Source organism: Anguilla rostrata, chromosome 1 (assembly GCF_018555375.3).
Source record: "Anguilla rostrata isolate EN2019 chromosome 1, ASM1855537v3, whole genome shotgun sequence".
Lineage (NCBI taxonomy): Eukaryota > Metazoa > Chordata > Actinopteri > Anguilliformes > Anguillidae > Anguilla > Anguilla rostrata.
In genome coordinates this window covers 58,284,244-58,306,801 of record NC_057933.1, presented here as the reverse complement: position 1 = coordinate 58,306,801, position 22,558 = coordinate 58,284,244, and the positions used below count along the sequence as shown (strand labels likewise).

Genomic DNA, 22,558 nt, shown 5'->3' with positions numbered 1-22,558 from the left:
ACCAGAGAACAGAATAATCATTATCATTAGGCCTGTGATCTTCGAGAAGCTATGTTAGCTTGATTTACCTCTTGATTACCGGAACATTAAATTAGAAACTGTTTAAATGCTTAACAAAAATATTTTAATAGACTCTGTTTAATGAAATGATGTTAGATGAATGATACTTGTTGCTTTTCTTAGTCACAGTGGGATTTCAAACCCAACTTCCTCAAAGGCCATAGCCATACGAATGGCAAATAGCCATATGTAAAAATTGTTTCAAATTATTCTAAATTTTTGTGTTTTTTTTATTTTATTTTAGTTTTTTTATGAGCAGAACAGGCAGAACTGTTGGTAAGCATATTGTGTATGCATACCAACAGAATTTAGCATGAATGTGCAATGCAGGTGAATAGAAGTGAAGAGTGTTGGTGCATTGTGTGTTCAACCCTCAGTTGTTGTTCTGTTTCAAGTGCTTTTTTAAGAACTAGGTCTAAAGTGTGCTTGCTTACACCTCTTAATTTTAGCTGACTATGTGTGAACACACTGCAATGTATACATGAAGTGTGACATAAGCGGTTAATATATGGTTTTGTAATGTTGCTAATGCTAGCATGTGGGACAACCCCACACATACTGCATAACATCCCTGTTAGAACTGATATAATGTACAGTCTGTGATACCAGGTTGACAGGACTCATATTGCAGGGTACTTGAACATAAATCTTGGTTGGAGCTCTTGAGCCCACAGGGACAGGAAAGTGAGTTTAGCTTAATTTTCAGTATGTAGTAGATTCACAAATGTGGTTAAAAATGACTGGGGAAAAAAAAAAATCTGATTTACTGAAGCTACAGTGATGGCTGCTTTTTACCAAGTTAGCCTGTTTGAATGGATAGTAACCGGGGAAACAATGGAGCTGACAGTTGGGTGCTTTAATACCTCTCCACTTTTCCATAATTGTGTTCTGTATAATCTTTCCAGAAACCCATTTGGGTTCAGCACAGATGGAATTAGTGCCATCAGCTGGGTGACCCCTACATTTGCACAGCTTGTTGAAGGTTATAGGTTGCGCACAGGGCTGATCAGCTTCCTGTGCCTTCCCCCACAGACTCTGCTGGAAGATGCGGAGCGCTGCAGGCACAAGATGCAGACCGCGTCCAGCCTCATCAGTGGCCTGGCCGGGGAGAAGGAGCGCTGGACAGAGCAGAGCAAGGAGTTCGCCGCGCAGACCAAGCGCCTTGTTGGTGTGTTTAACCTCCTGCCCCGCTCACAGAGAGCACCCCACAAATACCACGGTACCGACGTTTCTGCAGTCTTACAGCAGGGCGGGATCCACTCTGTCTGAAAGACTGAGAAATAGGTGGTCGAGCATTCTCTCCAGTCGTCTCTGATCTGCGGGGTTGATGGGTGTTTAAAAGTTCCCTGCGGATCTCTCTGATAACTATGATTGACGGGCTTTTAAATGCTCTCTGTGTTTCTTCTCTGATCCAGGTGATGTCCTGCTGGCTACTGCTTTTCTGTCCTACTCTGGTCCCTTCAACCAGGAGTTCCGTAACTTGCTGCTCTCTGACTGGCAGCGGGAGATGAAGATGAGGCGTATCCCTTTTGGGAACAACCTGAATCTGACTGAGCTGCTGATAGATGCCCCCACTGTCAGCGAATGGACCCTGCAGGGACTGCCCAACGATGACCTGTCCATTCAGAACGGAGTCATTGTTACCAAAGCTGCCCGATTCCCCCTGCTTATTGACCCTCAGACACAGGGCAAGATCTGGATCAAAAACAAGGAGGCCAAGAATGAGCTGCAGGTACAGACCAGATCAATACTTCCCATGATTTTCAGTGTAATGATTGTCTGAACCATACAACCAATGCAGCTCTTCTGAGTGAAGTCACTTTTTGGTGGTCAAGAAAAATATATGTGGGTTGATGTGAAATGATCCTTAAAGACTGAGCACTCCTTAATAGCTATCCCCAGCCTGCAACATTAACCCTCAAATGCCTTGTGCCTTTCGGTGTTATCCACATGAATATGCTGGAGCCGGCCGTGTAAAAACACCGAGCTGTGGAAGTTATGGGGCTGCATTCCTGTTGCAGATCACTTCCCTGAATCACAAGTACTTCAGAAATCATCTAGAGGACAGCCTGTCTCTTGGGCGCCCCCTGTTGATTGAGGATGTGGGGGAAGAGTTGGACCCAGCACTGGACAACGTGCTGGAGAAGAACTTCATTAAGACCGGTTCCACTTACAAGGTATGGGGCCACGAGAGATTCTCTTTGTTATTAGAGCCAGCACAGGGTGTTACAGCAATCACAGCGACCAGTACATATACTATATACTATACAGTAGTAGGCCATTCTAGTATGCAACAATATTAAACATTAACAATGTATGCACATAGTGAACACGATAAGCAAAAATTTGAAGGTTAAAGAAAATCTTAATTACATAATCATATTAGGACAAAAATTGAATTAAAAAAGGATGAATTAAAACATTCTGTATTCTTAAAGTATGTCAAAACAAATAAAATTTGTGGTTGAATATAATCTTTGCAACTTTCCTGAGATGGCCAAGCTATCTCAGGAATTCAAAGGTGTATTAAGCTCATTATTCCCAGTCCAATAATTCAAATCAATCAGCAATTTCAACAGTTTTGGAGGTTTTCCTCATCACAGTTAATTATTCATTTTGTACTGCCTCCTTCTAACCATCACAATAAATCACTCAATTATAAATAATACAGACAAGAGCTGAAAAATCACATGAGGTGTACTCTAAAAAAGGAAGCGTCCAAAGCATTTTTGGTAATAGCATTTTGGCTAAATCTCATGCTTGTGTCATAGAGTAAATGCTATAAACACAGGTTGTAAAGTAAGCTATTTTACAGCCTGTAAAAGAATAAGAAAAAGCTGATGAACATGTTCACATCTTCCTGGTAAATGCCTGTTTACAGTGATAGAGGGTCCCACTACATTTTGGTTGTAGCTGTTTAATTACATAGGTCTCATATTCTGAATTGGTAATAGCAATAATTCATCTTATTTCTATTGATTTTAAAGGAAGTGCAGACTTCAGCTGCAATATGATATTTGACCATCAGAAGAGATGTAAACCTTTTGTTATACTTGTTACTGTTAGAAGCCAAAAGTTGGCTGCTATAGGGTCTATATTTTATTAAAACCGTATGATGTCTATTTAAACAAGCTGTAACACATTTTTTTCCTGAATGTGAAATCTACACTTCTAAAGTGTTACAGCACTTGCAATGACATGGTGCGAAAGACCGGAAAAAGGTGTCTATTTTCAGCTGAATGCCTGTGATAAAGGTCTTATCTGACCTGGCGGCTTAGCACGTGCTGCTATGGCTGTGCGCTGCAGTGACAGCCCTGCCTGGGATGTCACCAGCTGGGAAAGTGAGTGACAGTTCCTGCCTCTCCCTGGAATAGCTCCCCGCTGCTCATTATCACAGCTGAAGTCCCAGCCCAGACACAGCAGCTGCTTAACACCTCTAAAAACATCAGACGCGGGAAAAACATCAGCTCCTCTTTGACAAGTTTAATGGCTAATTCTATTAATAGCCAGGTGTAAACAGTTACCGCAGAATTATAATTCACAGAATGCCGTTGCTAAATTTTCCATTGCATCAGTCCAAGGTCCCTGGGAAAGGCTAGTGCCCTTAATGTAGACATACTTTTTGACTTGTTTATTTTTTATTTTCTTTGTATTTAAATGAATAAGCCATATTGTTTTCTATATATGTCGACCTGCTGTATCACCCTCTCTCTCCTTGGTCCTGTCTTAGATTGAAGTTGAGTCTCTGGCCCTTGTGTGCTCAGGTGAAAGTAGGAGACAAGGAGGTGGATGTGATGAGTGGGTTCCGCCTGTATGTTACCACTAAGCTCCCGAACCCAGCATACACTCCCGAAATCAGTGCCCGGACGTCCATCATTGATTTCACTGTCACCATGAGGGGCTTGGAAGATCAGCTGCTTGGCCGGGTCATCCTGACAGAGAAACAGGTGAATAAGGAGAGGCAAAGACCTCTAATATCACTCTTTGGAAAAAAATGTAAAAGGCTTTAGGGGAATAATACTCCCTCATATTTTTCTGCACCCTGAGTCTACATCTGTTTTTCTTTATTCAAAATTACAGGTCAGCTAGACAAAGACAAAGTCAAGGCCCTGAGAGAACTGTCTGAAGTCACCATGAACTGCTTATGGGGTGTAGGCTAGATTACATATATATGCATGATTACAGCTAGGGCAACGTTGTTTACATTTTTTATTATTGCTCTATATTTTTGGCTGGACTGCAACAGCGGGGCAGTGACAGTATAATGGAGTCTGCCTTTTTCCACAAATGGCAAATCGAAAGGTCATTTATAGCCATGCAAATTCAGCTAAAATAAGCAGGACTTATTTTAGGTATGTAAAAAATATCCTGCCTCTCCCAGGTTTAATATGGGTGACTGAAAATATTTCAGTTTGTTTCAGGGAGTAAACCAAAGTAGCTCAGAGTGGCAGTCAGGGGCAGCTAGTGTTTGTTAGTACACACTGATTGTAAATGAAAGTTACGCAGTCTGAATGTGGCTTCTGATGACCAACAGGAGCTGGAGAAGGAGCGGACGGACCTTCTGGAAGACGTGACAACCAACAAGCGCAAGATGAAGGAGCTGGAGGACAACCTTCTGTTCCGGCTGAGCAGCACACAGGGCTCCCTGGTCGATGACCAGAGTCTGATCGTCGTCCTGGGCAACACAAAACGAACGGCAGAGGAAGTTACGCTGAAGCTGCAAATTGCCACGGAGACAGAGATTCAGATCAATGCTGCTCGGGAAGAGTACCGGCCTGGTAGGTTTTGTGTATTTTTATTTATTATTTTCTTTTAGACTTTGGGTCTAGTAATTTCAACCCTCTGGTAGAAGGCTATTACTGTATTTTTGGTGGAAATTACTTTAAGGGTGTTTTTTTACTTTCGTCCTCAAATTCCTGCCATTAAAAAGGCATCAGGTTGTAAGAGAGATCTGTGTATCTGTATCCATCACTCTACACAAACTGAGTGGGCCAATTAAAGTCATACACTAAAACTGAATTATTAGTTCACTTTCCAGGTTTAAAAAAAAAAATCTCTTTCAGTGAGAAGTGACATTGGTTAAATGTCAAATTGAATATCAAATAATTCAGTTGGTACAAAAGTGTTGACAGCTTGGCTTTTCAACAGATCAATGGCGAACATTTTAGTGTTGTAGCTCAATGAATGCAAAATTCTGTTACTCATCCACAGCAAATTTTCTTTTCTTTTTCTGTACTACTAAAAGTTGACAAATTCCTGCTGTCAAAACTATGCACCGTGTTTGCCTTCTGTATATGCACTGAAACATATATTTACAGTGAGCTTTGGAACATAGACATATTTTTTTTTATTTGGCTCTACCCTACAATTTCAAATTTGTGAGCAGACAATTCACACCTAGTTTAAGTGTATATTCTCAGCTGTTATTAGTGTATTTTATATATTTTTGTTTGAGTCTGTGGAAATTACAACCCCTTTTATACATGGCCTCCCCATTTCAGGGCACCATAATGTTCAGAGGTGATTAGTCAGGTGTGTTCAGTTGCTTCCTTGGGGCAGGTGTAAAACAGCTTTCAATATCGGGGACTTGATTTTAAGCTTTTGATTGCCTTTGGAGTTTGCTATTGGCGTTTCTCAACATGAGGACTACAGTTGTGCCAATGAAAGTCAAGGAAGCCATTATGAGGCTAATAAAGAAGAAAAACAGTCAGAGACATAGGCCAAACCTAACCAAAATCAACTGTTTGAAATATCCGAAAGAAAGAGCTCGGGAATTGCAAAGGGCCTGATAGGCCATAGGTCTACTGTTGATGAGTGAACAATTCTCATCGTGATGAAGGGAAACCCCTGAAGAACTGTCCGATAGATCAAAAACACTCTTCAGGATGCAGTCGTGGATGTGTCAGTGACTAATGTTCGCAGAAGACTTCAGACGCAAAACTCCAGAGGCTACTCTGCAAGATGAACTAAATTCAGTGAACTAGTAGTTAACTACTAGTTCACTGAATGGTCAGGTTACAGTTTTCTATGAAGTACCTAAAACAGCTTGCAGAGTTCTGGAAAAAGGTCTTGTGGACAGATGAGACCTCCAAACTCATTGGACGACACTTCATCCTCCAGCTAGACAATGAAAATCCTTTATTAGCCAAGTCAGTCACCTGATCTGAATCCAATTGAACATGCGTTGCATACACTGAGAAGAAAATTTAGGGCAATTAAACCCCAAAGATGGCTGCAGTACAGGCCTGACAGAGCATCAGCAGGGACGATATTCAGCACCTGCTGATGCCTATGGGTCACAGTCATTGCATGCAAAGAATATGCAACAAAGTACTAAACATAACTACTTTCATTTACATAGCATGAATATGTCCCAAATATTATGGTAACCTGAAATTGGGGAGCTATGCATAAAACTGCTGTAATTTCTAGCATACAAGACTCCATGGTGCGTGATTATAATTCAAAAGAGATTTTTGTTTTCAAATTAAGATCCGTCAGTATAGCACATTTATAATTTAAAAGGACACTCTTCTTCCATCTTTTATGGATTGTTGACAGGATGTGGCAAAAACTGTTAGCATGGCTCATTTCACATGCAAACAAAGTATAAAGCTGTTTTCAGAAGAATATTATAAAGGGAGTTTTTTTTAATGAATGGTACAAGATTCATTGGTGCTTATTTTGGGATGAAGTTCATCATCACTTTCTAACTAAATGTAATTTTTCACTTGAGTCAGACCACATAAACTGATAGAACACCGCATTTGATTAATTCCTCCCTGAGAATGCTTTTGGAAACACCCATATCTAATTTGGCCATGTTTTATCCCGGGACTGAGAGAATGAATGAGGATAGAGAGTGCATTTTTTGTCTATTGCCTCCTCTAGCATCCTCTCAAAAAAATCTCTCCCTGTTAGGGGGCTAAAGTGGGGGATGTAGCCCAGATGACCTCCAGGAGTAGTTCTTCAGGAATGGGGTGGTTTTCAGAAACAAAAAATGTTAAAAATGTGCTATGCTTTGGCCTCACTCTTGACCTGATTTGTATACAGTGGCCACCAGGGGCAGCATCCTGTATTTCCTGATCACAGAGATGAGCATGGTCAATGTCATGTATCAGACTTCCCTTCGTCAGTTCCTGGGCCTCTTTGATCTCTCCCTGGCCAGGTAAGACAGCCCAAAATGCCTTCTTTGTCAATCTCTCAACCACCTGTTTGTCAGTCATGCAAGTGACAGATAATGTAGTAACTGTGGTAGAACGTAGTTACTGTGAAAGTCAGTCTGGATAAATTACTCTAAAGCAGCTGGAAATAGTTAAAATAACCATAAATTATCACAGATGCATGTATTCACTACAAAACCACCAAATTTGTATTCAAAGTTATGTGAATAACTATAATAACACCCATTTAAAGTCAGACATAAAATTTGTATTGAAAAAACCCCATTGTATTGTATGGGTGTGGTCGGGACCGCCCTACCTCTCCCCTCAACTGTTCCCAAAATGTGCCACCCACAAGTAAACACTATCGAGAATGGCAAAAGCGGAGCCTCAAGTGGCTCGACCGGGAACCGCTCCAGCAACAAGTTTCAGGAATTTGGCCAAGCTAAGAAGTCTCTGGTTATGGCTGCAGATCTTTTCCTATTTATGTAAAATAGTGATCTCTTTTCCCTGTCTTTTTTTTCCAACGAGTCATGTTTCAGAGTGAGTACGCTACAGAAAAACACATTTACAGTCATCTGAATGTCAGTTTCAGTGCCACTGTTTTGGGGAAAATGTCAGTTTCCTTACTTCTACTTCACATTCACAAATATAATTGGCGAAGTTGAGAATCACACATTCAGATACTTAAAAGAGAGTGGAAATCAGATTGCTGCACCGAAAATACATGTGAGGTGTTTTTCTGTGTCTTTGTGTTGGTGTGGTTGAATGTTCAATGATTCCACGGAATGTAGATCTATCTATAGAACAGAATCAGAAGTTCATTATATGCAGTCTATGTAATGTGACTCTCTTTGACTCTGCTTTTCTTTTTATCGAACAGGTCATTAAAAAGCCCAATTACGAGTAAGAGGATAGCCAACATTATAGAATACATGACCTTTGAGGTGCACAGGTATGCTGCCCGAGGCCTTTACGAGGAGCACAAGTTTCTCTTCACTCTCCTTCAGACATTGAAGATTGATATGCAGAGCAACCGTGTGAAACATGACGAGTTCTTGACCCTCATCAAAGGTGACACGGAGTCTCTCTCTCCCTTTCTCTCTCTTTCTTTCTCCACTCTTTTCTCTACTGTCGTGCACATTCAAAAAGCTAACTGTTGTTCAGTGAAGAGACTCAAGCTGTGAGTGGAGACAGTGATGTCTGTCTGATTTTCAGTCTGTAGTGTCGTTCAAAAATGGAATCTGTCGGAACGCACATCTGCTCTGAAATGAGTGATATTTTTAAATCTGCGCCAATCTCAAAATGGAAAGACTAATTTGAAGACCTAATGCTGTTTTACAGATGCTCTAAAAGGCTGATTAGGGTAAAGACAAGGCAGGATTTACCTGACTTATACAGTCAATCTCCAACAAGAATTGAAAAGTTCATCTTAGTCTTAGGGAACTATTGAAGCCTTCTGTAAGCTGTTACTTTTATTCACCAAGGTAGCATTACATGGATCAAAAAAATACAGCCAAGACATTGATCATTTTACAAATGACTATTTTTCTTTTTACAAATTAGAAATTACTGAGATACGACTCCACGATGATGGCCTCATAGGCAAAGTTTAAAAGAAAAGGCCACTTCTGAAACTGGCAAACAAGAATGAAAGGTTAAAATGAGCAAAACAGCACAAAGATTGCCCGGTAGATGATTGGAAAATAGTATTATGGACGGCATCCTGGAGTCGTCTCTTCACTGTTGCAGATGAAACTGATGTTTGGCAAGTACTTCAACACAGCTGCCAGCTGAGGACCTGTAAGGTGTCTGCTTCTCAAACTTGAGCCTCTGATGAACTTGTCCTCTTGTGCAGTTGTGCATCTGGGCCTTCCACTTTCCACTTCCACTCTTTCCGGGCTGGTTAGCTCAAGTTTTCTCTGAGTGCACACCTCTGTATGAAATCTTCAGTTTTTTGGCATCTCACGCATGAAATAGCTTTCATCTCTCAAAAGACTTTACTGTCTGATGAGTTTCTAGATAAAGCCTTTTCTTTTTTGCCATTTTTGAAACTGAAATTGAACTTTAGAAATGCCAGTGCACTAGATACTGTAGCAACTGAAAGAAAGTTAATTAAACATCACAATTGCTTTCAGCTGCGGTTAATGGGAGTGCTTTCTCTAGTACTAAATTAGCACATTAGCATGAATACTTAAGGATGAGGTAACACAGTGTGCTATTAGTACAGTGGAGTAATGGCTGCTGAAAATGGGGCTTTGCAATCATATGTAAAGACTGAATTTAAAAAACGGTTATTTCAAACAGTAATAGTGATTTGTGAGAGAGGTTGTAGTGAATGTGTAGAGACTGGAATTTTTTTGACTTGTGAGAAATCACTGCAATTCACTGGGTTCCATCCATTTCCAACTACACATTGAAAGTGGGAGAAGTGTCTTTAATGTATTTCACAGAGATGGGTCAGATATTGCATCTGTGATTGTGAGCAGATAGGAGCTCCTATGTGTGAAAAAGCAATTGGTTTCCCTGTGGAGCAAAACGACAATAGCTGGAATTGCTATTTGTTTGGGATTATACATGTAGCTCCTGTATGCTCTTCCATTGAATCTTGAGTTAAAAGCTTGCACAACAATTCGTCAGAGGTGGCCTAATAATGGGGATGTGTCGAGTTATGGAAAAAACAGGAAAATTTATCTCGTACCTTAGGAAAACATGGGAAACAAAACAAACAGCTGACAGCAGAATACAAACAAATCATGTTTCTGCTGGAGGAAGTAGCTGACGTTTTTGCAGTAGCAAATTATCTCCTTGTTCAAATCAGTGTGTTATAATTTTTTATGTTAAACAATAGCATTCTACATCTATCTGATTATCTGTCAACTAGTTAAAGAGCTAGCTATAGAACATTTCATGATAATTAACAAATGCGATGCGTTAGCTGTGCCAGCAGCCAGGGGAAGGATTTAAAATGTACACACTATATCAACGTATCCATGGTTCGTATCCAATGATACAAGGTGGTCTAATTATGCAAGCATCCTGGCTGTAGGAACCCTTGTTGCTCGGGAAGCATTGGAGAGGGTGGGAGAGAGTGAGATTTGGAAATTTAGAAATTGAGCAGTTACAATAGGAAGGTAGTACATAATGGAGAGTGGGTCACTTAGAAGCTTCAGTGAGGACTGCCGACAGCAGAATACAAAAGAAGTAATGCCAAAAAGCAGGCAAGGACAAAATGTTCAATCAATGCCATTTGGATTTGTGTCCAGAATGAAACAGAAGCAGACCAAATTACAACAAAGTAGCAGAAATTGAATGCCTTCTGTATCTTCACCTGCATCTTCATCACAAGCTTCTCTCCATCTCATAATCCAAGCTAATAGGGGTGGCTAAATAGCCATTTTTCATTTTAGCCTAGAAAATGGAGATTTTGTGATTCCCAGCCAGAATACAATTGTGTTAAGTTGATACAGAGTAGAAGGCCTGTGTGAAAAGGCTCAATGACAAGATTTATTTTTATTTTTGTTCTGAGAACAGGTTAATAGCCAGTGTTTTATAAATTAAGCAATGCAGTTGGATTTTAGGGGATTAGGACCTCTCAAAAATAAAAAGGGTTATGCCCATTTAAGGTAAAAATAAAAGATGAATCTGAAATTAATGGTAGCCAACATTTGCTCATAAAAGAAGTGCTGTCTCCATCTTCAACACTATAATATTCAGAGTTCTGTTGTTTGTATCTTTAACAACCAAACATGGTGGTCAAAAATATCCACAAGGAGGTCCTCCAAAGTGGTATCTGTATCAGTTACGTAAAACAGTGTACTTAGTCGTGTATTAAGTATTCCAGGATTATGAAGAGAAGTGGCAAACTCAGAAAACGCAGCAAAGCACAGCCTCAGCCCAGGCAAGGGGACGGTGAATGTTCTGGCTGGGCACAGAGCAAATTCTCAGAGCAAGTGCATATTTTCCGGTGATCTTAACCAATTATGTAGACTAGCCATGACACTTTAGAAGTTCAGTTTTGGCGGGGTTTTATATTGTAAGTTATCGGTTAAAAATTCAAGGCATCTTTGGCATCTTAAATCAAAATGTATACTTGTCAAAGCTCCAAGGCCACTGTATTGTCAGATAGCAGTTTAAATGTCTGATTCATGTTCTTTTGAAATTCCATGCACAGCCTAAGCGGTTATTTATAAGCTGAAAGTGCGACTAGTCCAAAAAGTACACTAACCTGCTCTGACAACTGAGAACCTCAGAGCACTGGAGGTTTCCCCTGGTAACTGAAGTCACATGTAATATGCTATGATGGTTGTTCAATACAGATGTTCTGTGGATTGAACAGTTTGTTTCACGGTCCACCGACTATGTTAGCTGCAGAGCGATCGTGAGTTTCCCTGAAGATCGAAAGGCCACCACAGTGCATGCAACAAAAGGAAGACCTCTCTCAGACCTCTGACACCACACCACACTTCACTGTGTGTCCCACAGGTGGTGCCTCCCTGGATCTGAAAGCCTGTCCTCCTAAACCTGCCAAGTGGATTTTGGACATGACCTGGCTGAACTTGGTGGAACTCAGCAAACTCTGGCAGTTCTCTGACATTCTAAATCAGGTGGGTTATGGTTAGGGCTCACCAGGACCACAGATCAGTCTGCTCTCTAAAGTCAGTCTCTGTTCTCTAGACTGTCTAGACAAGTCACATCCCTGACTGATGCCATTTCAGATCTCTTAATCCCCTTTAAAAACATTTCAGCATTTTACATTCTTTACTTTATACTGACTGTTCTGCAAGTGACAGTCCTCCCGTCTCAGGGGACCTTCTGCTCAATGTGCTGTGAAATTAGCTTGCTTCGCAATATTTTAAGTCAATTATTAGTTTGACGAATTGGGATGAAGAGTCTTTTGTTTTAATGAAATAGTTATTTCCAGCAAATGGCAGGAGATGCTCTTGATGTTGATCTCCTCAGAGACCAAGATAATTCCAGCTGAGCCTCTTGTCTTCCTGTAAACAAACCAGTGCCTTGAATCTCAGTGCCTTCCCTGATTTTTTACTTTGAAAGCACTGAGTGGGGAAAGTAATATAGGCTGGCCCTCATCACAGCTCCCTTCAGGCTGAATGTCAGTACCCGTGCGTTTGGCTTTCTTTCAGTCTCAAGTGTGCTGTGTGTCTCACCCAGATCGGCAGAAACGAGAAGCAGTGGAAAACTTGGTTTGATAAAGAGGCCCCAGAGGAGGAAGTGCTCCCTAGTGCTTATGACCAAGGCCTGGACTGTTTCCGTCGCCTGCTTCTCATCCGCTCCTGGTGCCCTGACAGGACCATCGCTCAGGTGCAATCCCTCTGTTTTTCATCAGTTCTTCCATATGGGTCAAAGTCTCTGCTTTCATTTTTCCATTTACTATCCTACCGACAACAGAATCGAAAAAATCCCCTGCAATAGATGAAATATGCATTTCACAATATGAGAACCTTTATTTAATTCGGTTAAAATGGAGGAATTTAAATGGCAGCATTAATATCTTGTATTTTGTCTGACAAGATAGAAAAAATGTAATGCTGTCTTTATGATAGGACTTGTAGCTTAAAAAAATGTTCACAGAAATTAGCTAGTTTACCGTAAGGTTGCTTGAGGAGTGCTGTATAAGGGGAGACTGCTCTCACTTTGACCAGTGGTATCCTTGGTCATGCAGGTAGAATGGATCTAGGTAAGAAAATGTGAATAGAGCTCTGTGGAATTTTTGTTAAAAAAGGGAATACAATATGATGTTATCCCAAAATGTATCCAAAAAACATTTCTGCTCCTGGATTTAGGTAAAACAGATATAGTTGACCTGTAAATCCCTTTAAACACATGTAGCATTGTAACACTGTGTTCTTGTTTTTGATTATGTAAAGTAAAGGGATTCTGATTTCTTCATCTTTCCAAAGGCCCGGAAGTATATCATGGACTCGATGGGGGAGCGATATGCCGAGGGTGTGGTTCTCGACCTGGAGAAAACATGGGAGGAGTCAGACCCCCGAACCCCTTTGATCTGCTTCCTGTCCATGGGCTCTGACCCCACAGATTCAATCATCGCACTGGGAAAGAGGCAAAAGATTGACACCCGCTATGTGTCCATGGGCCAAGGGCAGGAGGTCCATGCCCGCAAACTTCTGCAACAGAGCATGGCTAATGTAAGAGTTCTGTCTTACTCATAGTCCTCTCTTTGCTGCTTTGACAAGAGCTTCAGTCAAATGGAATGAACAGGCATGCCATTGGCTTCTAAAAGTGAAGGGGGGGTCTTACTTTGGGTTTAGAATGGAGTTGGGCAGGACAGATGCACCTTCATGGGAACCCTGTAGATTGAGCATGGTCGGTCCAGTGTTTGCTGTTTTTGTTGTTGTCAACCAACTATGGCTATTCTATCAGCTGCTGATTCTGGTTTAAAGCTGCTACAATAAATTTTTACAAACATTCTAAAGAACCCAATTAATTTTTCCAATTAATTTTTTTTTTGCATCCGGAACAAACTGTGGCTATGCTGTCAAATTAGCCATATACCAGCTACCACCATTGGCACATTGTTGGACATGTCTAATACAGTGGTCTCCAACCCTGGTCCTGGAGAGCGACAGGGTCTGATGGTTTTCATAGTGACTCTGCACTTCATTAATCAATTAGAGCAGTTGATTACACAGTTAACTCAACTCACCTGGTTCTTGGGTCTCAATTGGGTGCTGATTTTAAGGTGAAACAAAAAACCAGCAGACCCTGTTGCTCTCCAGGGCCAGGGTTGGAGACCACTGGTCTATGACTGAACATGTAACTACTGTAACATTTTGTTTTTCAACAATTAGACAATTAGATGGTGTTGTTCTTTACCAAAGATGTCCAGGAAAAACCAAAGACCAACTTCTATTTTTTTGGTTGCAGTATTGCTGGTGTCCAATATTGGAGCATTTTTTTTTTACTAACAAGCAAACAAATTTTGGTCCATTGATAAATATTGCATTGACAACCTTGACCCTGGTCATTTACTAGGAATGGACCATTTTTAAAATAGAACTGGAAGAGATTGATGGACAAGATTGTCCTAGATTGTCAGGGTGGAAGAGACCATTACCCTTGCTAAGGTTTAGGGGGAGGTTGTTGATAATAATATTTTATATAACAGCAACCTCTGGTATGCATGAGCTGAATGCTTTCTTAATGTTTTGTTTTGGCAGAAAGAAAGCAGCGATTTGTTCTCGTTTCTGTCTGACATTAGTAAGGAGCTGCAGTATCAACATGGTATTACATTAGGGAAGGCGGGCATTATGATTCCCAGTCGTTCGACTCACCATTACATTAAGGATGGTGGGGTTATCATGCTCTGTTGCTTTTTGTAGTGTTTGTGCATATTTTAAAATATTAGAAAATAATTTATTTAAAGAGTTGTATGAACTTACAGGTATGCCCTCTTCAAAGGAATTTACTGAACCAAAGTATTCCTTGTCAAAGGATTACAAGATCTGTTTTGTTAAATTTTTCACTTGAACATGCTCTGGGTAAACTGCATGGTTTTCCCAGAGGAATAACATTAAGAATTCTGAGTCAGAACAGCCACAAAAATATTAAAAGAGTTTGTGCCTACATTTTCCTAGCATGGTTTTGTGGGTAATTTGAATGCATTTCTTGATGCATGGGGTGCTGAGAACTGAGGGTTGGATGAAAGTCCAATGCTGCATTTCTATATGAATTTGGGTTAAGTGTTTTGTTTGGGTTTTTTTTTTCGTTTGGAATGCTCGTGATCTGGCTGTATAATGAGAGTAGTGATATTTTTCACCTTTTTTTTCTTTTATCATTTTGTACTTTTATTTTATATAAGGTGCCTTGCATATGTAAAATTGTCTCACTGCCATCTAACTCTCATCTTCCTCCTCTCCTTTGTCTTGTTTCTTTTCTCCTTTCTCTGTCATTTTGCCTCTCTATTACATTCAATCTATCCTGTCTTACTCTTTTGATTGGACAGGGAGGCTGGGCCCTGCTACAGAACTGTCACTTGGGACTGGACTTTCTGGATGAGCTGATGGACACTATCACAGAGACAGACACGGTCCACGAGACTTTCCGTTTGTGGATGACCACCGAAGTCCACAAGAACTTCCCCATTACTCTGCTGCAAATGTCAATCAAATTCACCAATGAGCCCCCACAGGGGCTAAAGGCTGGACTAAAGAGAACATATGGAGGTGCGTGTGAGGTTTAGACAGCTATGGGACCGGGACGGTCTGTGTCTCATTCAACTGTGAGACTGCCTGTTTGTGGTTTAGACAGCCATGGGAATGTGCCTGTCAGCTTCAGTCCCATAGCTCTATAAAGGTGTCTGTGGTTTATGAAGTTGTGGGAATGAGGCTGTCTGGCTCAGGAAATTATATACAGTAGTAATAGTGTTGGTAATTATTTGTTACTGAAACAAATCTTTTGATTAAAGTGCCCTAGTGTTGTGATAAACAATTATTAGATATTAGTAGGGTAGAGTGGTTACTCTGAACCTGTAAATATCTGGAGAGAACATCAAGCTGGAACTGACAGCGTATGTGAGAAACCAGCATGTGTCAATAAATCAAGCGAACATCCATCCATCCATCCATCATTCATACCCGCTTATACCTGGTCAGGGTCGCGAGGGGTGTTGGAGCCTATCCCAGTGTGCATTGGGCGAGAGGCAGGAATACACCCTGGACAGGTCGCCAATCTATTGCAGGGCCTCAGGCAAACAAGCACCAATATTTCTTTAGCTGCAGTATGTTAGGCTAAAGGCTTCTGTTCATGGCGTGATATGTATATCTACAGGGTTAATTAGACATGAAGAATGACTAAATCCATGGGCTTTCTTTCAACAGGCATTAACCAGGACCTCCTGGATGTCAGTAACATGGTTCAGTGGAGGCCCATGCTGTACGCTGTGGCATTTCTTCACTCCACAGTCCAGGAGAGGAGAAAGTATGGTCCCCTGGGCTGGAACATCCCGTACGAATTTAACCAGGCTGACTTCAATGCTACAGTGCAGTTTGTGCAGAACCACCTGGATGACATGGACATCAAGAAGGTCTGGTTCCTTCCCTCAGTCAAAGCTGAAATTATTACTGCTTTTCCTCCATCCATGAGAAAATACATGCTGCTCAAGTGTGACATGTCTTGGCCTGCTGTGATCTTGTTGCAGGGTGTGTCTTGGTACACGGTACGCTACATGATCGGAGAGATTCAGTACGGAGGAAGAGTGACTGATGACTATGACAAACGTCTCCTGAATACATTTGCAAAGGTCTGGTTCAGTGAGAGCATGTTTGCAGGGGACTTTGTCTTCTACAAGGGCTACAGCATACCCAAGTGCAACAATGTGGATCAGTACCTCCAGTACATCCAGGTTAGTTCAATCCAATTCATCAGACTGTAGAGCAGTTCTCAAAGAAATTGGGTGGGATTCTCAAAGTATGTGTCTCCCAAAGAGAAAGAGCACCAGGGACAGTGTCTACTGCCTATTACCCATTCTCTTCTTCTGAGCTCTGTTTTGATTACAAGACCTTCACATAAAGAGACTCTGTCACACTCAGTCCTGGACACATATGGAGTGTTCCTCCATAACAAGTTCATTATTATTAATGGACTGTGTTCCACGTGTATAAATAAAGCATCAGAGAAAAATTGTATTGCTGATAAAATGAATTGTCCCCATGGAAACACAGGCTCTTGTTCACCCAGCTTATCTTTCTCTGTTAGGTGGTCACATGACATACCTTTATAATGTTTATCAATTTTCGTTCATCAGAATTTAGAAATCAAACATAAAACAAACAAAGACATAAATCATATTTATTATGTTCCATACACTCATAATGTAGAGGACTCACATAGCCTGTCTGTTCCAGGACAGTAATAACACAGATATTAGAGTATGAACGTGATCCATAATAATATAATGTTATGCATTATAACCTGATATGCACCTTCTAAATGTTTTACAGATAATTATTTGTGATTTATGATGTTTCAGGGTTTACCTGCTTATGACACCCCAGAAGTGTTTGGCCTGCACCCCAATGCTGACATCACCTACCAGAGCAAGCTGGCCAAGGATGTGCTGGACACCATCCTCAGCATCCAGCCCAAAGACAGCTCCAGCGGGGGAGGGGAAACTCGGGAGGCCATTGTAGCACGACTGGCAGACGACATGCTGGACAAACTTCCATCAGACTATGTTCCTTTTGAGGTGAGCAGTTTCCCAGTCACAAGTCACAGGTTGAATCTTTGCAGTCCTAGCGCTTGTGCTTTCTGGTAATCTGAATACTAAAGAAACTAAATTTGTACTTCTGTTTACTTCAGTATATGACGTAATTGTAAAGTTGGTCCATTTGGACCCCTCTCATTTCTTTGGTTTACTGCTTTTATCACTTATAATTGCTTGAAACAAGATCAGTTAAGTGACAATCCAGAATTCAAGATTAAATTTTATTTTCATTCAAATAGTGATATATGTCTTACACAATGCAATATGTAGAAATACACAGTGGTTTTATTCAGATAGGGATTTGATAGCTGTAGTTCTTTTGTTAAACACGCTCTATGAAAATGAAGCATAATCGACTGTCCTCTCACGTTTAGGTGAAGGAGAGGCTGAGGAAGATGGGCCCGCTCCAGCCCATGAACATCTTCCTGCGTCAGGAGATCGACCGGATGCAGCGGGTGATCGCGCTGGTCAGGAACACCCTGACGGACCTGAAACTGGCCATTGACGGGACCATCATCATGAGCGAGAGCCTGCGCGATGCGCTGGACTGCATGTATGACGCACGCATCCCAACGCGCTGGAAGAGGGTGAGCTGAGGGTGACTCCTGCCCTGCAGCTCCCGCTGCAGAGGGGCGCTCAGTCAGATTCTGCTCCAATGTGAAGAGCCTGAAGAATATTGGGGAGAGGATTGCTATATAAATGCAAATTTATTTTATGGCCGGCTGAATACTAAATTTGCCTTAGCGGTGTTGCGCTCTATTCCCCTTAAACCGGCTTAGAGTGGGCTGTTGGAAAGATTTGGAGTCCGCTGGGTTATAGCCACAGTAAAATAGGTGATATGTAAATGAAATTATTGGATAAAGAAATTTGATGTACCCAACTCAGACACTCTTCCTGAGGAGGTCACTCTGAGTGATTTAATTTTGAAGGCATTCAAGTCACACCTGCAATTATGTAGCAGCAAAATTCTTATTTGGTGCGAGATATCCCAGGGAAATTGGATTTGGAGGTAAATATTCCCTCTGGGCAGTAATGAGAGTCTGTCTGTGCTCATTTAGGCATCTTGGGCCTCCAGTACGCTGGGATTCTGGTTTACTGAACTGCTGGAGAGGAACCGACAGTTCCAAGCCTGGATTTCTGAGGGACGACCCAACTGCTTCTGGATGACTGGGTTCTTCAATCCACAGGGCTTCCTGACAGCTATGAGACAGGTATGATAAGAAAGGTGTGGAAAAGGTATGCTATAGGTATGATGAGATAGGTGTGGATGGAACAGGTATGATATAGGTATTGTGAGACAGGTGTGGAACAGGTATGATGTAGGTATGATGAGAGATATGGAACAGGTATGATGTAGGTATGATGAGACAGGAGTGGAACGGGTATGATGTAGGTATGATGAGATTAATGTGAAATAGGTATAATAAGTATATGTAGACGGGTATGAAACAGATAGGAGACTGGTATAAAAAGACAGGTGTTAAAGTAGTATGAACATCATAAAACAACAGGTCTGAGATACAGGATAGTGAGACAGGTGAAGTGTGAACTAAGATAGAAGTATATTAAACAGATGGGAGAGAGGTATTTTGAGACAGGTAGGAAATAGATGTATCATGCATTTCCAATTACCAGTAAATCTCCATGGCCGGATTAGAAAATAACACATGAACACAAAGCACATAAATTGTGATATTTAACATTGATTAGTTAAGCTAAATTTTTGGTAAATCGTAGCTAATGTACATGTAATAATCATTCATTTGTAACTAAAAATCAGATGCAGTACTGTTTGTTGAAAGTTGCTGCCTTTCATCAAGCTGGGAATGTGGCTGCATACTGGTGGTTTGATGGCACTGTAATTTTGACACTAATTAACACTGCATCCAAATGTCATGACAGAATTCTTCACCATTCCTGGAAATCAAATTCAGGACTTTGCCATACTGATATGAGCAGAAGTTTGAGCACAAGTAGTGCTGAGCATCACTGATCACTGTTTTATCTGCATCTGTGCAGGAAATTACACGAGCTAACAAGGGCTGGGCGCTGGACCGCATGGTGCTGTGCAATGAGGTCACCAAATGGATGAAGGATGACATCACCCAGCCCCCTGTGGAGGGCGTGTACGTGTATGGCCTGTACCTCGAAGGTGCTGGCTGGGATCGCAGGAACTGCAAGCTCATCGATTCCAAACCCAAAGTCCTGTTTGAGATGATGCCTGTTATCAGGATGTATGCTGAGAACAACGGTCAGTACTATTATATCTAATCACCAGGGTTAATGTTTTCAACAGTACTGATATTTAGAATTAACAGTCAGTATAAAAGGTCAGTATTGATTTGTGTAATTAAAGATCAGTACTGTTGGGTCCAATGATCAACAGCGGTGTTTTCTGTCAAGCAATCAGCAATCAGTGCTAATGTTTAAATTTTGCACATTAATGGTAATACCATCAATGTAATGATAGGAAATATGGATCTAAGCTCCAAAGGATTGAGAGAAAAGTATAAAAAAGTAAAGTATATGCTGTCAGGGGTATGATTCCACCCAGAATGCATCAAAATAATGACATTTCTGCTTAATTTCTGCTTTGTTTTACCACAGTATGTCAGAGACACCCTCAGGGCTCCTGATATCTGCCTCTTAATAATACCCGGGGATATATTGGTGTAGTTGGTGGATATCACTGTCAGTAAAATCAAAATTTTACATGACATGTTCCAAGCATTATTATTCCATTGTTTATTTAGGCCTATTACCTGGGGCACCATGACTACAGTAAAATAATTGTCATTCGTCTTAGGCTATCTGCTTTGCTGACAATCTGTTCTGGTACTTGAGTCATCCAGTTCTTGCAGAGAGTGAGATGAGTGTTTCTTCTAGGAGCAAAGACAAGACACTTGCTAATTATCAGATTGTTTTAGAAGTTAGCACATTTTCAGCCTGGGACTGAATACCAGCTCCAGTATTTTTCACTCCAGCCACCTGTATACAGCATTGTATACAATATGGAATAAGGAATTCTCCATTTACACTGTAGAATACAATTCACTTTTTTACTGTTGTGATTTCAGGTACAAAAGATCCTCGCCTGTACTCCTGTCCCATTTACAAGAAACCTGTGCGGACAGACCTGAATTATATCGCTGCTGTCGATCTGCGTACTGTCGTACCACCAGAACACTGGATCCTGCGAGGAGTGGCTCTGTTGTGTGATGTCAAATAAGCTTCCAAAGACACACAGAGCAAGTTTACATCGGTTATATGCTTGTGATTTTCTGCTGCACCCAGACTAGCTCGACAGGTCCACTGCGATGAAATGATTCTTGTAATTTAAGAAAACTATTACCATATATCGTACTGTACTGAACTTGTATTCTTTGGAAAGTTTTTATGTTCTATTCTAGACTGATGGCCTAGTAACTGTAAAGCTATATAAAAAAAATTACTGCTGGAGGTGAGAAACGTTGAGTGGATAAATTGATAAAATTAAGCTTTGTTCATAAATGTGTCAGTGTTTTCACAGTATCAAATTTGATTAATTACAGTTTCTTTTTTAAATGTGTTTCCCATTGTCAGAAAAAAGTGGTAATTTATGGCAGTTTTCACAGAAGACTTTAAAAGTTGAGCTGCAGTTAAGATGTGACCAGTGGTGCATACTGCTCATCTAAAAAGTATGATAACTTGCAATTTAACAGAAGCAAAAAGCTTTGTTTTTAATAGAATACGTGAACTCTAGAGTGAGTTCACACAACTTTTTGCCTGTGGGTATACATGGGCATGACCTGGGACCTTATTTATAAAATAGTCTTACGATCAAATTGTATCAACTATCCTGAATCATGGCTTACACAGAAAACCATATGTAGTTATTTATAACCTCTCACCGTGACATGGATATTAGCTTATCTCTATGTAAATTTTACACTGGACGTAAGTTAATTACCTGGTGGTTATGTGGAGGAACTGCGCTGCACGAATCCCCCAAGTGGGCTGTCTGCACACTTTAAAAATAGCATTCAACTGATAATGAATTTTAGGCATGGAGAGTGCAAGAAATGTTCAAATGCAACCCAATTTAGAGGAAAATGGCTATTACGTTCAGAAGACAGGCTAACTGTAAAGCATGTTCACGTGGGTTCAAATTGAAGTTCAAATTGAAGTTAATTTAAGATTTATGTATCACAGGTGCATAAAATGCAGGTAAGCCACTTTAAACCAATGTAAGAATTGTTTGTGTCTGTTATTTGTATAATTCAAGTGTATGCGCAGTTTGGGGAATAATCTTATTTTAAGATTAATTTACATCCAAGAACATTTTTTTAAATGAGGCCCCTGTTCTCAAAGCTAAAGAAAGACAAAGGCAAGAAAGTTGAAATACATATAAACCTTTAATGAATAAATTTTACAAAACAATGGCATTAAAACATCAAAACACTTTCATTTTCATTAAAAAATGTCTCCTACTGCACTTACAGTAAATACCGTACTCAGCAAACTATCCTGCTTAAGAGATACTGGAGAAACGGTACCACTTGTACATCCAAGAGTTTGTGCATCTAAACACAAGGCGAAACTATGTACAGGAGTGTGTGGTGTTTGTCTGCTGGCCAGCCGCAGTCTGGTTTGCTTGCACAATATTTCATGCCATTACGTTTCCCTGGGAGAGAGACCGCGTCATCTCTGTGTGGACAAAATAGGTCTTGAGTTCTCCTTTTCCCTTAACGTTGATAATCCCTCTGCAGGAGCACAGGTAACCCAGCGTGAGTAAGATACGACTTGTCTCCTCTGTGACCTTGAGAGACGGAGAGAGAGAAATCACAGAACTGCAGACTAAATTGCGAGAGAGAGAGAGAGAGAGAGAGAGCGCATGTACAGTGTTACTCCTTTTACTCTGTAGTTAGTACTGACAATGAGATTCAGATGTCTGGAAGACATCTAAGAAGGCCAGGTAACCCATCCCTTACAACACAAAATAGTCATATAATGGCAAACATTGTGCAGATGTGTGGGAAATCATGTTTACCCAAAAGTAAAGTCAAATAAAAATCAAATCAATTTTATTTCTATAGCTCTTTTAGAGAGAACT

General features: G+C 40.7%; 2 protein-coding genes across 4 annotated transcripts in view; one reads left to right on the top strand and one right to left on the bottom strand.

Moving 5' to 3' along the window:
• Positions 1 to 21,290, top strand: part of dnah5 (dynein, axonemal, heavy chain 5) — a 79,202-nt gene extending 57,912 nt beyond the window's left edge. For both annotated transcript variants that reach the window (XM_064344963.1, XM_064344970.1), the window contains exons 62-79: positions 1,093 to 1,228; positions 1,476 to 1,792; positions 2,082 to 2,237; positions 3,825 to 4,007; positions 4,595 to 4,838; positions 7,114 to 7,228; positions 8,107 to 8,297; positions 11,709 to 11,830; positions 12,396 to 12,545; positions 13,145 to 13,390; positions 15,208 to 15,427; positions 16,082 to 16,287; positions 16,402 to 16,605; positions 17,233 to 17,448; positions 17,841 to 18,053; positions 18,525 to 18,677; positions 19,486 to 19,717; positions 20,544 to 21,290. In XM_064344963.1, coding sequence (XP_064201033.1) covers positions 1,093 to 1,228; positions 1,476 to 1,792; positions 2,082 to 2,237; positions 3,825 to 4,007; positions 4,595 to 4,838; positions 7,114 to 7,228; positions 8,107 to 8,297; positions 11,709 to 11,830; positions 12,396 to 12,545; positions 13,145 to 13,390; positions 15,208 to 15,427; positions 16,082 to 16,287; positions 16,402 to 16,605; positions 17,233 to 17,448; positions 17,841 to 18,053; positions 18,525 to 18,677; positions 19,486 to 19,717; positions 20,544 to 20,695 — 3,456 coding nt within the window. In that variant the 3' untranslated portion in view covers positions 20,696 to 21,290. The remainder of the gene's footprint in view (positions 1 to 1,092; positions 1,229 to 1,475; positions 1,793 to 2,081; positions 2,238 to 3,824; positions 4,008 to 4,594; positions 4,839 to 7,113; positions 7,229 to 8,106; positions 8,298 to 11,708; positions 11,831 to 12,395; positions 12,546 to 13,144; positions 13,391 to 15,207; positions 15,428 to 16,081; positions 16,288 to 16,401; positions 16,606 to 17,232; positions 17,449 to 17,840; positions 18,054 to 18,524; positions 18,678 to 19,485; positions 19,718 to 20,543) is intronic.
• A 551-nt stretch (positions 21,291 to 21,841) lies between these two features.
• The window catches only part of adcy2a (adenylate cyclase 2a), a 77,210-nt gene continuing 76,493 nt past the window's right edge, over positions 21,842 to 22,558 (bottom strand). For both annotated transcript variants that reach the window (XM_064344983.1, XM_064344992.1), the window contains exon 25: positions 21,842 to 22,264. In XM_064344983.1, coding sequence (XP_064201053.1) covers positions 22,112 to 22,264 — 153 coding nt within the window. In that variant the 3' untranslated portion in view covers positions 21,842 to 22,111. The remainder of the gene's footprint in view (positions 22,265 to 22,558) is intronic.